Source organism: Penicillium cataractarum, assembly GCF_028827025.1.
Source record: "Penicillium cataractarum strain IBT 29864 chromosome Unknown utg000002l, whole genome shotgun sequence".
Taxonomy (NCBI): Eukaryota; Fungi; Ascomycota; class Eurotiomycetes; order Eurotiales; family Aspergillaceae; genus Penicillium; species Penicillium cataractarum.
In genome coordinates, this window is record NW_026622738.1 from 1,656,774 (window position 1) to 1,670,608 (window position 13,835).

Here is a 13,835-nt window from a genome sequence, read left to right on the forward strand (position 1 = left end):
GGCCGTTCAAGGAATAATACGAAAGATGAATATTAAATGGAAAAGGGCAGCAGCGAGCCTAAAGTCAAGTTTCACAGAGGGCTTCAGACTGCTTCCAGATTTTTATCCACCGATCACTCTGATTTCAACCTCATTCTATCCATGGGGCGAGACAATTCATATACGTTTCCCAAAAGAAACTGAAAGTCAGCGGGCGTCTGTGCAGGGGCCATGTGTCGAATTGGCGGTGTGCTACAAATCCAGTTTCTCATCAACCGGCCTAATAAAGATTCTCGCGTCAAAATAAAATAAGGACTGAGTACTTAAATAGAAGTCCCAGTCGCACTTTCTGTTTCTGCTAAGTGATAGACAAATTGGCAAATGACGGTGTGGCTATGTGATATTCAGGACTACGACAAGGTCTCTGTTCGCACATACGGCGAATGCGTTCTATGCAATCGTCATCTTTGTGCGAAACATCTGGGACCAAATCATCACACCTGCCCAAGGTGGGAGGTAAGTCAAAAAAAAAATTAATGCTATAATAGGCCGTGCTGACTCCCATGGACAGGAGGAGGCCGAATATGACTCCGCCGCTAGGAAAGCCGAAGGAGATGAGATCACCAAACTTTTTGATAAGATCAACATTTCTGCACTCATTTCTCAAGCCTCGGCTCTTCGGGGAGGCCTCGCTTGTTCCATTCCCCAAGGCCTTAGATATGATAGAGCAACACGAAGCTCCGTTATGGGGGGAATGAATTATCATATCGAGATATCATTTGCTGATAGAATCAGTTGGCTAGCGCGTATTCGAAGGTCTAACGCTACTTCGCCGCTAGCGGAGCTACGAGATTATATTTTGCGCAGCGAAGTCTCAACCCTATAGTTTCTTAGTAAAACTAAAGTTCCAGTTCCAAAACTTTTCGACTTCAATTTTTATGAAACGAACCCTGTTAGTGTTAGATATATCCTAATAGAGAGGCTGCCGGGAAGCTCCTTGCGCTAGTCCCTTGCGACTCCCGAGTAAAGAAAATATATAACAAGTCAGCTTACAGACTCTATACACTAACCTAGATCTTATGATATTGGACTATTTACCCGAGAGTCTTTAACAGAGTTTTATGGTCCCTAGATGAAAGCGCTCGGCCCTTTCTTCTCCACTGAAGAGTACTTTAGTATATATATTTAATTAATTTTAGATTTAATCCCTCAATAGGAGTCGTACGTCAACCGGGTAGTGGATACTTTTTTGATTCACCGGTTTCTTTTAGATAAGGTCCTAGATACTTACTCTCAGTCATCTTAACGATAGAAAGTTCTACTTGAAGCATACGGACGAGAAGGGCGACTAAATACTTATTAACAGTGAATTCAACATCACCGGAATCATTAACTAGGAATAGGCGCATACAGATTCTAAGTCAGGAGCGTTTAATTCACCGATTGTCCTACTCTCCGTTGGTGATTTTTATATAGGTGTAAATTCTATCAGTGAAGATGAAACTTTTCTCGCAGAGTGTTTCGAAGCAAAGGGGCATGCGGATCTAGGAATAATTGTCAGGAATGGCCGACTCATCCACAGGTTTCGGTTTTGTAGTGGCTACGACCTTGCAGATTGGGAAGGATTTCTTGGGCTCTTTGCCGGCCTTTTGAGAGCCTTAGGCTTTACTGGTGATTTCCATTGGGAGACTTGGAAAGCAGAAGCCTTGGAACGCTACGAAGATGATCACCGGCTGCAACGGGTGATCGCAATGTATACTTAAACATGTTGGTCTCGCCGGAAGCAGACAAGCACGACTGTTAATTGAAATTTTTTGAATAAACATGATCACTTTTGCTTGAGTGCTGTGTTCCAATTCATCACATTGGCCCTTTCACCCCGGATGAGAACTTTTCAAGTGAATCGTTCCGTTGCTTCCTACCAGAACAGCTAGTCTCTCTAGCTGCAGTTCTTGACCATAGAGAATTCTGCCAAGAATACAGATATCGACTCGGGGTTAAACTTGCCTCTTCTGTGATGTAGCTTCACGTAACTTAGTGGCTTGTATACTATTGGAATAAGACTGATATAGATCTACAATCTATGAAGTAGTAATCCCGTATAAGAACGGGGTCAGAACCTCGCTCTAACTATTAACTACCGTTAACCGGGCCCTTTTTTTGATTCCGTGATCTTTTATTTGCAGCCCCACTCCTTCGGTACCATCTGCCGAAGCTGCTGTTCAAGTCACCACCACTTAAACGCTTAATAGCCAGCAATTCTGCTTAACGGGTGTTTTTCCAACCATTTCATACCTACAATCATACTCAGTATGTCAACTTGTCAATATGAGTACCTTTTCTTCCGCATCGCCAAAGACAATGCGATCGCGTCGTCGGCTACAAAGTACAAACAGCTGCGCCTCCAGGCCTTATCCGTTGCACCGACTTCATTTTCATCTACTCACGAGATCGAATCTTCCCTCCCGGATACTGAATGGGTTGACCGAATCTCAGAGAACGGAAGGGAGATTTTCATATGCGCTGCGAAACCCACAAAAACCAGTCAATCAAATTCGCAAATCCCAGAACAGACCACGTGGGTAGGCCAGTTGACTTTACGAGGCCCACTCAGCCCAGAAGACTTTATTCTACCTGAGGAATCCGGTCAGAAAAAGCCCGCAGAAGGCAAGGACCAGGAGCTTTGGCAGATGCTCAGCTTGTTTACTCTGCCCGACCACCGTGGTCGCGGATTAGGGAAGAGGCTGTGTCAGGAGGCGTTGAGTTACTTAGCCTCATATAAGGACTCTCCACGTGAGCTCTGGGTGCGGTTGATGGTAAAGCCAGAGAACCATGCAACAGTCAGCTTGTATCGGGGCCTAGGGTTTGCGGAGGCTGGAAAGTGTACTCTCGCTGAGGCATTGGTTGCGAACGGAGACAAGGATCTGCTACCAGAAAATATCACTGGGGAGAAGTATACGTCGAGAAGTGGGTTGATCATGATGTTAGAGATTCGTCGCTCGTGAATCAGCCGTTGAGATGGGCTACGATTAAGCACTGAATATCGAATGGGAGTGAGAATTGGTCAAACAAAGCTTGATAGATTGACAGAGTACAACTTGACAGTCAGTATTAACAGTCTATCGCTCAATTATGCGATTCAGAGTATTTATGCTGAACTGAGCGGCTAGACACTGGCAGCAGTAAATCCATAGCGACCAGCCGAACGTCATCTTTTGCAATAAGCCGTTACCATATACAAAGAAAGTTGAAATCATTAAAAGGTTTTGAAATACGGCCATCAATTCTTTACAACACAAAAGGTCCCTCGTATAACGGCGCGATTATAGTTCAAAAATGAAAGCTGTGTCATCTGATATCGCCAGGTTGAATGCCGCTTCGACATCCAAACGACGGAATCCTGGTGCACATCCTAAACACACACCCCTCGAAAGAAGCTCTGTTGAAAATGCGCGGTCAACTTTTCTGCATATCACAATTTGGATACAGATATAAGAGGGGAGATGACAAACCCTGAAGAAATCGGTCCACGTTGAGGACCTTCGCACTTTGCTGGATATCCCGCTGTGAACCCTCACTTTCGGGACGTAATGTCGCAGCCCTGCCCGTTTCAAATGATCGCAAGTCCGACAAATACATAAAGGACTGTGTCCCTCCAATAACAAGTCCATTCTCTTCAAGCCAGCCCTCGATATCCCGAGGGTCGAACCACATTTCATCGTCGTTTTTAGATAGCATCTCTTGTCCTACCGAGACGTTCTGGACAATATCAGGATCTCCCTGCCCGTCTTGGTAATGGGTCCCTGCACCACCCAAACTATACACATATGCAGTTCGGTAATCGGCATTAGTCCGTAGCAAGATGTCAAAGGTCGAAATCATCGTGCTAGCGTCCGAGTAATGGAATGAATACTGGAAAACTCTGGTGACTTCAGCCCCATCTGCATGCGGGTTAGTTAACAGGCCATGAGCCCGCTTGATGCAATTAAAATAAAGCCGCTCCGCGAAATTCCTCGGTGATAGGATTCGTGTTTCGAGGAAAGGAATGGGAAGCCCTAACGCAGGTGCAAGACTGGGCATTGATGTTTCGGTAGGTATAGTGATTGGTCCTGGTAATTCCGTAGAGCAAGTAGTGCGCGCATTGGATGACGGGCCTCGCCTTGGCGGATTTGGGTCAGCTCTTAAGTGGTTATGGTAGACATATCCATCATCACGTTGTGGCTCCTTGAAAGGCTCGATAATCTGAGAAGCAGATATAAAATCGCGAGTAATACTTTGGATCTCGCGTGAAAGTTCTGGCTGCCTCTGAGTAATTTCCGCGTTTGTAATATGGGATAGCAGTTCAAAGAAAGACCGGCTCATATGCTCAATTCGATTTTCAAGAACCTGTACGTAGTTCATGCGAAGAGCAGCTTCTTCCCCTTTTCGAGACCTATAAGCCCGTTGTGCTTTCCGAACTTGGTTACGGCGCCTCTATCAACCAGTTAGAAGAATAAGTCAAACTTTATGGGAATGGAAAGAGCAGTAAGTTCCTAAATATACCTCCACTAAGCCTTTTTGCGTAGGGTCAATTGGGGGTCTCCCTCGCTTTCCCGTACGCAATCGCCGAAGGTCGTCCGAAACTAAAGAGCCTCGCTCGCTTTCGTCTGACCTTCCGGTTGGCATATTGGAGCCCGTTCCTGAAAGAGATACGTTGGAAGACATAGAGATTGTATATGAGTGCACTGATGAATTAACCTGACTACAATCGGTCGGTCTATTAATAACATGATGGGGAGTCCACACTAAAATTTTAGCACGTCCTCTTACGGCTCTCTCATTGGCTGTAGTCAATCACAGGGGTATCCTGCATAGTTGGCCTAAATGGCTCGACGTACTCGCAAGGTGGAGAAACGGTAGAGCGTGGTCACACTAAAGCTAGGCGTGGTCACTAATTATTTCTCCCCTTTTTCTGACCACATTCAGCTCTTAGGCATGGTCAGAAATTAACTAGCGCCCTTTTTCTAACCCCACTAGGCGTTAGGAGCTGAGCGTGGTCACAAACAGAGGAAAAAGAATTTCTAACCACGCCCAGCTTGAGTGTGACCACGTTCTGCAGCCTCGGTCTTTTCTCCTGGTGTTCCGTCTCTAGAACGGAGCACTTTCATTGGAAGAGCCATCTTCAGACCCTTCGCTCATATTCGACAGTCGCGTCTAATAATCTGCGGGTATTGGCCTAGCTAGCCCTAACATGGTATTGACCGCACCGTCTACTTCATTCTCGATACCTATTGACATCATGAGCTCCCGTCCAAATCTAGACACACGACTAGATCAAGATATATATCGAGAACGAGGAGTATCATTCGGTACCATATCGTGCTGTCTTATATTCACATCTACTGGCCCTTTGGCCAAGCCTGTAAGGTTAGGTAGACTTGAGTAATAAAACTATGTGATAAAAGAACGCTCGCCACATGGACTGAAGGAAGGAAAAACACCAAACAAAGCACCTAAGGAGCTGTAGTGCTGCTACCTGCTCTTCCAGACGGAGCCGCACAGCTGATCTCCTACTTGACGAGGCAACTTTGGCATCATGCCCTGATTTCGTGCCAGAAGCTTAGAAAGCGACCTAAGAACCAACAAAAAAGTTATAAAAGCGGAGCTATTGCTTGCTCACTTAGTAGACAGTTGACCGGAGAGAAAACTGGTCGGTTACGTATGCAAACAAACACTTGGTCCGAAGTCGACGAGAAAAGGTTATGAGAGATCGGGAAATGTACTATCGCTTATTATCCAAAGGAGGAAAATATAGACCTTGCTTGGAATACATTATACTGTATGTAGTGTGGTATTCTACCCTGCCGAGACATCTTCCTATTTATAAGCCTTTTCAGGCACAGCGACTCGGAAGATAAAAAGGGTCCGAGATATCCACTTCCAGATGCCAAGTCTTTATTTCCCTTCATTACGTGTACGTTAGACAGCGAGCTTGATTTCCAAGGTAGTTATGATGGTAGCCTTAAAAAAGCGTCAAGAACCGAGAGTATAAGCATAATCTATACGAGCGCCTAATACCGTGGTCTACTTGTGCCTGGTGATGACACTGTTGATCCTCCGCCTAAATCAGGCAGCTGTATACTGCCATAGGATCGGACGATAACCTTGGTAATCTAGGATTACATAAAGAGCGATTGGCCTCCATAGAGTGTTTTTTTCTTTGTACAAGATCTTAAACGCATTCATCCATATGCCAACATCGCAAATGAGCTCCATCGGGCAACCATCCATGCCTGCTCCTCCTCCCCCTCGCCCTCCCCCACCCCCCTTCGGGAATTCCATCCCCTTCTTCTTCTCTTCTACCATCGAACCCTGCTTCTAAAACCCCCATTGCAAACGAAGAAACTGAGCAAAATCATTACAAGAGCAACGATGTGACGATCTTCGCGTGGAACGGAGATCATCCAGACACAACCGAATTCGAATTTCCGAGACTGGAAGAGAGAAAAGGGAGTGTTTCGCTTCGCACCGTGGTTACTCAATATGTCGGATCTCTTCAGTCTCACAAAGTCGGTGCCGAAAAGCTTTTCCAAATACTTGGACACTTGAGATGTCTGCAGTATGCGATAGAGCGGTACAATTCTGGCTTGCTGTCCCAGAACCACGAGTTCCTCCAATACTGGCGTCGTCATACCTTGGGCTTGCTTTCCGGCTTCGGATTCCGTCCGGGTGCTGAATCAGAGGCAATTCAAATTTCTGGGCTCTTTGAGCTGATCTCTCAAGTGGAATTGATCTTCCAGCAAAACATTCAAGCAGCCCAAGAGTCTATCGCGAGTGGAATGATTACCTTTGCTGGATTGGGAGAACTGTTTAAGCCAGATATGCCCGTGAAATGTACGGCTATCCCTGGATCTCCTCCATGTGTATACCGCGTGGCAGATTGCTTCTATGAAGAGCGCCGTACACTCTTTGGATCACAGAAACACTTTCATGTCACTATGGAGGTCGTTGTTCTAGTGGGCGACCACTTCTCTGTGGCCACATTCTCAGAAGTCCTACCCCCTTGGAGCGGAGTGCATCGCCGCAGTCTCGCTGACTTTGGCTACCAACCTATCGCTGAGATCGAACGGCAAAAGTTTCAAGCACGCGGTGAACAAGCCGTCAATCACGGACTTGGTGGTGCAAAGTACCTAAGCTATGGAGCCAACACCTTCTATGTCCATACGAGTCGATTCAGACGAGATGTCACTGGGATGGCACAAGCTACGAACAGCGCACTATCTCTGACAGGAGGACGCATTATGATTGACATGGCCCGAGGCTCGTCGCTAGGACATTACCCTTGTCAAGGAGTCGATGAGGCTACTTTGTCTATCATACAGCTTGCAGGGCGCTATAGGCAGTGGCTTTCTAAACGGTCCCGCTTCGACACTCTGGAGACCGATCAGCTGGTCTTGTGGGATGCTGTGCCCAGAGAATTTGTCATCTTTTGCTGGCCCGCCCTTGTCGGCTTCAGTTTTACCACTAAGGCATGGGGTCATGTTCTAGTTGACGGTCTATCGCCAATTGAGTTCCAGGACCAAGCCTTTGATCACTTGGTGCTCAAGCAGGAGCGGAAGGACCTCATTCGCGCGGTGGTTCGCCATGGAACAGCCCTTCAAACACCTGATGTTATTGGAGGAAAGCAAGGCGGGCAGATATTTCTCCTACACGGGCCTCCAGGAGTCGGGAAGACTCTGACGGCTGAGGCCATTGCAGAGGTTCTCCATCGTCCACTTTACTACGTCACCATGGGTGAACTTGGTGTGACACCGGAAGATCTAGAGCGAAGATTGTCGGACGTTCTTGAACTGTGTGCTGAATGGGATGCGTTGGCCGTGCTTGATGAGGCTGACGTCTTTCTGGAGACCCGCAGCACTTCTGACCTGATCCGTAACGCGATGGTCTGCGTTATGCTCCGCATTCTCGAGTACCACCCTGGAATATTGTTTCTCACTACTAACCGAGTTCGAACAATTGACCCGGCCTTTGAGAGTCGTATCACTGTATGCCTTCGTTACGAAGCGCTTGATCATGATGCTCGGATGAAAATATGGAAAAGTCAAGTCGAAAGACTTCCTACTCATGGGTCACCGGATTTCGACTATTCCAGACTCGCAGAACAGCCACTGAATGGAAGGCAAATCAAGAATGCGGTCCGACTGGCGCGTAGTCTTGCTGCGGAAAAGAAAAGTCCACTGACAGAATCCATCTTGCTCACCACAGTGGACGTCATTTCTATTGGACGCCAAAACATGTTGGCGGATGATACATGGGAAACACATGTATAAAGTCCTTACATTGAGGATCCTTGGGAAGGTTGTTGGATCATTATTTGTGTATAGTGCTAGACTCAATATATGTCTAGTTGGCCTGTCACTTGTTTTGTCGACTCAGAGACGTAAAAGCCTGCCCATACGGTCAATCCGCGTTGTCGGCCAAGAAGAGCGTCACAAGGCACACTGCAGTTTGAGAAGAAATCCTTTATCAAAAAAAATCCACAGAAACTACCAGGACAGAGTTTAAATACGATGACAATATCTCCACCCCACAATATCTTCCCCAGAAAGGTCTTGATTGGCGCTTGACTAGCCTACTACGCACGACTGTCGGCATCTTCCCCCCACATCCCAGGGATGGCGGTTGCCACTTCCCATCCGCGATAAAGCTATACTCAAAGCGTGATATTATTGTAATACTACCAATAGATTATAGTCGATAATACACAAGTTCTTCCCCGGAATGGTGCATCTACTCGCCGACTTCGCGATCGTCGTCCCAGGTGATGAACTGTACCACCTTCCATTTCATGGAAGCAACCCTCATTTGCTTGCCCCAAATGTACATAGGAATCGAGAACAAAAGGCATCCACCTGAGATGGCCGCCATTTCACCGTAAGCGAGAGCATAGCCTTTTTCGACCCAGACATTGGTGTAGAACGAAAGGAGGAAACCAAAGCAGGCTGTATGCCCAAATGTTAGCATACGTTGTTAGTCTACGGGATATTTCATTGAACCCTTACATTTGAAAGCAAGTTGGGTCACAGTCACCTCGCCTGCGATAGGGCGATAGGCGTCAATGCAATAAGTGAAGGAGACATTGGTTCCTTGGACGACAGCAAAGGCATCTAAGTATGCATTGTTAGCAAATATCAAATTCAATGTAGTCAAGCATCAGCAAACTGACTGAAAAACAACCCAAGTGTCGGAACCATCCAGTGCATTTTGTTCTGGATGCCAACTCCGTAGAGAACAAGGGACAATGGCGACGCTATGATGGTGAGCACAATAGCAGGAAGACGCATTTCTGGCTCACGAATGCCACCATTCCGTTTAGTGAAATAATCGGCAATCCAGTCAGAGAATGGTCCGCCAAGCACAATTCCAAAGACGCATCCAATGAGATTGCCGATGAAGCACAGTCCGATTTGCCAGGGCTCCATACCATAGGTCGAGTTGAATGCGCTTCCGATATTGGAAGAAATGGCTACCAAGAATCCAATGGTAACGGACATGACAATTGTAGCCCAGAAAACTGGAGGCAGGATAATTAGACCCAGTGGGCGAACCATCATCCGCCATAAAGGCTCGTCAGTGTATTTGCGACCATCCCAGGGCTTGACGGTTTGCCAATAAGACTTTTTTGGCGGAATAGGAGCCACCTCGCTCTGAGTTTGTTCCCTCTCGCCCTCGCCAGCCTTCGACCCCCGTTTCGGATCGACGACAAGAGGATTGTTATATCTTTCGAATGCAGTCTCGGGGAAAGAAAAAACAACGACAAGCAGAGTAGCTCCAACCAATGCAGCTCCAACCCAGTAGATTGTTCGCCAGGTGTAGTTGATGACAATCAATCCGGAGATAACTGATCCAAAAGCCACGCCACCGGATAGGGCGGCATTGTAAGCTGCCATAAACAATCCGCGCTCATGTAGGAAGAAAATATCCGTAATGGTCAGTGGCGCGAGACATTCACCAGCACCTCCTGCAAAGCCGAGGAGAAGCCGAGTCACAATCTCTGCGCCGTAAGATTTCGCTGCCCCAGATCCGATGATCATGAAGAAATATATCAAGAAGCTGGCAATATAAACCGGCCGACGACCATACTTCAGCATCACTGGAACCCAAAAAAGATTTCCAACACCCTGTGCCAGAGCACTGTTATTGAAGAAGAATGCGGCGTGCGCAGGGGTCGTGTTGAAGGACTGGGCTACGGTGAGCATAGTCACCGTAGGACCCGCAGCCATGAAATTGCACATAATCATAGCGAAAGCGACAAGGATTGCGATCGAGATCTTGTACCATTGTTTCCTGATAATTATTCAAAGTCAAAACATGACACATGAAAATTTCACGCTGACATTAAAAACCCACCATTTCAAGGGATCGTTCGGGTCGAGAGACGGCGCAGGAATGAGAATGACCTCATTCGTCGTTGCGTCGCGAAGTCGGACGTGTCCTAGGGTATGATAATGCTCATCGTCGTAGGGGTGCTCATGATGGCTGACAGCTCCTTTCTCCAAGCCAAGTTCTGCCTTAGTCGATGACTCCGCCATATTGGTCTCTTTCTTGCGGTATCGAGAAGGTGGGCCTGAGAATGTCTCCCTCTGAAGGAGATATTCACTGTTATTAACTAATAAGTTCCATCATATAAGGACGGAATATGGGGTCTTTTCTCCAGAGCTGGGGAAAAGTGTGGGGGGCACGGAGAAGTAGTGGAGCCGAGTTGGACGGCATCAGTGTTGGTCGTTCATTTGTCATTCGGGACTTCGGTCGACGCCCGCATTTAATATTCTGCTAGACTTTGTTTAGATGTGAACATGGTTTTTTATAATTTGTTTACCGAACTCATTTCTCTCGCTTGATTCAAAGACGCATGCGACGTGGAAAATACGGTACTGGGTATGTATATGCTACTTTATTCATTCCAAGCCACAGATAAGACAGCCAATCGTCTCATGTATATGCGATATACCAGGTAACTAGCTGACGCGGCCCCTTAGGAAGACCTTAGCTCTGGTGCTGTCATTTACCCAGGTAAGGGGCAGCCGACTCGGAAGCGACTCGGTTCATCCCAATCGGGTCCACATTGAGAATGTTACCATGGACATTAAGCTAGCCAAGCTATAAATCTTTGAGATTCCCTTTCAGATATCTGGTTATTAACAAAGTGAATAGTCTAGAAAGACTATCAACAGGGATTGGAACTCCTTCCCGCTTCCACCATGGCGACATAGCTATATGTACGAGTGAAAGTGCCCATATTGCATTCATCAAATAATACAAAGCGAAAGAGTCTTCCTGGGTGTCTCAAGTCTCGCACTTATCATTATCCCATACTACATTGCGGTTTCACAAATTAATGGAGACTGTCTACTGTGTATATGTACTTGATCAAATTATTCTCTCCATTTCAATTTTCATAATAATTTCTCATCTATATAAGCGTCTCGGTCGATCGACAGAATATTACAAGAACCCGGAGTTCACCTTTGGCTTCAATCCTACTACATTGATGGAAGGTCGCTTTCATCCGGTCCCTCGTTGTACCTATTCGAAGTGGTTGGCTTCGCGTGGCGAAGCCGCTCACCACGTAGAACGTTGGACTGGTCTACCGCTTCTCTTTCATCCTGCTCTGCAGAGTTGTTAGCTTCAAAAAAATCTAGATAATCCGCAGTTGGTATTGTACAAACCTAGTTGTTGATCAGAATTAGAGTATGGTGGCTGAATAGGATCTTCGACTGGCTGTTCATCGCTTTGAACGGGGACTGTATCCTGCAGGTCTGGGTTTGGTTCACCTGCCCATGAATTATCTGCAACTGACCCGGTAACTGGTGACGGATCGTTGTCTCTTTCGTAGGAATCTTCGGCTTCTCTTTCGATAGGGTTGGACATGGTGAATAATTGGGGGATATAGAGAGATATGTATGGACGATGTATAGTTCAAGGTGCGCAATGAGTTTACTCGAGGAATTTTTATAGAGCACTGCACGTGGATTAGTAATACTCCTTTTGCCCCATAAACACATAGTCACGTAATGCTAAAGTAAAACTTCGATTAGAACAGATATGTCATTATGGGTCATTTCCAACTCGAGACGCCTCACTCGAGTGATATTATAACCATGGAATATCGCATCCCAGTCTTGAAATGTCCAAAACTCCATCCGAGCCTCGTCAGATATATAAAATTTAACGGCGAATTAACTTCACTGATGGGGTTTGGATCCCAATAAGGCTGTACGGGCCCATCCATCTGAAATCCGAGTGAAAGTTGGAAAGCCCAGTTAGATTTTACCCCAAACTCGTAGATCTTTGAGGGTGGCTTCTGTAAGGAGGATCGATGGCGCAGATGAAAATCTATGGGCTATAGACATGCATGCTATCGCTTTTGAGGATATTAGAACCTTAGGAAGTAAGACGAGGTTACCTAGGCTGCCAGGATCGGGTGGCAACTACAAGGCTCCGTCGATAGGGGTTTGGCGACCTCGATGTTACTTCAACATCCAGATTTATTATACCTTAGCCCCATTAAGCGGGACTCCCCCTTTCATTACCATTCTTGACACAGCAAGCTAGGTCTATATAAAGACGCGTCGGTAACAACTAATATTCGTTCAATAAGATCGATTCCCTAAGACACTGAAGTTGGTTATTCAAGTAGAGCTCGGTTTCCGCCCCACCTTTGCCCCATGATCAGCCACGCAGTTGTAACGATTACGACACTATGATTCGAGCTAGAGTCTTAGATAACTTGGCCACAGAAGCCGAAAAAGTAGAAACTCTGAGATGAAAGACATTCTAGAGCCACAGGCTCAAAATCACGGAAGAAGCCCATGGAAGTCCAAGTGGTATGATGAAGTGAACGGAACTTTTCCATGATAACTTCCATCACTACTTTCACAATGAAAATGGTCAAGGTAAAGAATATATTCCTTTTATGCTCAGGGCTGGGCTAACTATTAATTCCTAGAACGCCGCAAAGTACGTATCCGAAAGTGTCAAGGGTAGTACTAGCGAGACCGCTAAAGAGGCCAACAAGAATATCGCCAAGGACTCTGACGCATGCATCGGCACCCGGGCGACCGCAGCAAAAGATGTCGCCATCGACAAGAAGGACGAGTTTGTGCAAGAAGTGAAGGCGGACACTCATAATGGTATGCACTTGGTAAGGATGGAAACACCATGTCCACGTGGATGTTAATCTGTTCATCAGAGGCTGCTAAGCACCAGGTTTTCCATTTCACGGACGGACCGAAAACGTACGAGGGATATACAAGCACGAACATTGTCAATATTATTTAATTTTATGATCAATAAAGAGTGGGACGTATAATAATTGTGTATGATCGGCTTGCCTTTGATGTGCTCTATGAACGAGGGTTTTTTTTACGTTCTTGCTACTCGTATGACAAACTAGGCTTAATTATGATAGCTTCTGCTCTACTATCTATAGTGTTCCCTAATTCAACTTCAGGGGGGGCTTTGTTAATCATAATTTAAAAGAAATCTCGGGGGACATTTCTAGATAAATCTAAGGAGACACTCCAAAAGACTTCTAGAATGACCTTTCAAAAGAAAGGTAGTGAAAACGTATCTAGCTAGACTTTTTTGGCCAATCGCTAGATTCAGACTTCTAAACAAAGAGGAAACTAACCAAATTAGCCCTAATTTCCGTGCAAGTAACAAAGTCAATACCATTCAGTTCTCTTTCTACGAATAGATATTTAGTCCGCACCTCGGTGTTCTCCGTTAGCTAGTGCTTAGACTAAGTGCCTTTGGGTTTAGGTCAACCATGACTCCCCACTTCTGCCTTTCCATCAGCTCGCCTCAACCAGAGT

The 13,835-nt window shown here is 46.2% G+C and overlaps 8 protein-coding genes across 8 annotated transcripts; 5 read left to right on the forward strand and 3 right to left on the reverse strand.

The window, feature by feature from the left end:
* Positions 1 to 360: 360 nt before the first annotated feature.
* N7496_002678 (uncharacterized protein) lies at positions 361 to 865 on the forward strand (the record flags this gene model as incomplete). Its single annotated transcript, XM_056695609.1, has 2 exons — positions 361 to 495; positions 551 to 865. The coding sequence occupies 2 exons, from the start codon at positions 361 to 363 to the stop codon at positions 863 to 865; spliced, it is 450 nt and encodes a 149-aa protein (XP_056557821.1).
* A 246-nt stretch (positions 866 to 1,111) lies between these two features.
* Positions 1,112 to 1,742, forward strand: N7496_002679 (uncharacterized protein; the record flags this gene model as incomplete). The annotated part of the gene is made up of 3 exons (XM_056695610.1): positions 1,112 to 1,154; positions 1,196 to 1,239; positions 1,383 to 1,742. The coding sequence occupies 3 exons, from the start codon at positions 1,112 to 1,114 to the stop codon at positions 1,740 to 1,742; spliced, it is 447 nt and encodes a 148-aa protein (XP_056557822.1).
* A 549-nt stretch (positions 1,743 to 2,291) lies between these two features.
* Positions 2,292 to 2,984, forward strand: N7496_002680 (GNAT family N-acetyltransferase; the record flags this gene model as incomplete). The annotated part of the gene is made up of 1 exon (XM_056695611.1): positions 2,292 to 2,984. One exon carries the CDS (start codon positions 2,292 to 2,294, stop codon positions 2,982 to 2,984), a length of 693 nt encoding a protein of 230 aa, XP_056557823.1.
* A 318-nt stretch (positions 2,985 to 3,302) lies between these two features.
* Positions 3,303 to 4,644, reverse strand: N7496_002681 (bZIP transcription factor; the record flags this gene model as incomplete). The annotated part of the gene is made up of 3 exons (XM_056695612.1): positions 3,303 to 3,439; positions 3,492 to 4,452; positions 4,522 to 4,644. 3 exons carry the CDS (start codon positions 4,642 to 4,644, stop codon positions 3,303 to 3,305), a joined length of 1,221 nt encoding a protein of 406 aa, XP_056557824.1.
* A 1,857-nt stretch (positions 4,645 to 6,501) lies between these two features.
* Positions 6,502 to 8,288, forward strand: N7496_002682 (ATP-binding protein; the record flags this gene model as incomplete). The annotated part of the gene is made up of 2 exons (XM_056695613.1): positions 6,502 to 6,531; positions 6,579 to 8,288. The coding sequence occupies 2 exons, from the start codon at positions 6,502 to 6,504 to the stop codon at positions 8,286 to 8,288; spliced, it is 1,740 nt and encodes a 579-aa protein (XP_056557825.1).
* Positions 8,289 to 8,748: 460 nt separating this feature from the next.
* On the reverse strand, positions 8,749 to 10,550 carry N7496_002683 (putative MFS transporter; the record flags this gene model as incomplete). The annotated part of the gene is made up of 4 exons (XM_056695614.1): positions 8,749 to 8,960; positions 9,021 to 9,125; positions 9,185 to 10,305; positions 10,369 to 10,550. 4 exons carry the CDS (start codon positions 10,548 to 10,550, stop codon positions 8,749 to 8,751), a joined length of 1,620 nt encoding a protein of 539 aa, XP_056557826.1.
* A 951-nt stretch (positions 10,551 to 11,501) lies between these two features.
* Positions 11,502 to 11,889, reverse strand: N7496_002684 (uncharacterized protein; the record flags this gene model as incomplete). Its single annotated transcript, XM_056695615.1, has 2 exons — positions 11,502 to 11,629; positions 11,688 to 11,889. 2 exons carry the CDS (start codon positions 11,887 to 11,889, stop codon positions 11,502 to 11,504), a joined length of 330 nt encoding a protein of 109 aa, XP_056557827.1.
* Positions 11,890 to 12,899: 1,010 nt separating this feature from the next.
* N7496_002685 (Glucose-repressible protein) lies at positions 12,900 to 13,299 on the forward strand (the record flags this gene model as incomplete). Its single annotated transcript, XM_056695616.1, has 3 exons — positions 12,900 to 12,914; positions 12,968 to 13,151; positions 13,211 to 13,299. The coding sequence occupies 3 exons, from the start codon at positions 12,900 to 12,902 to the stop codon at positions 13,297 to 13,299; spliced, it is 288 nt and encodes a 95-aa protein (XP_056557828.1).
* Between the last annotated feature and the right edge of the window lie 536 nt (positions 13,300 to 13,835).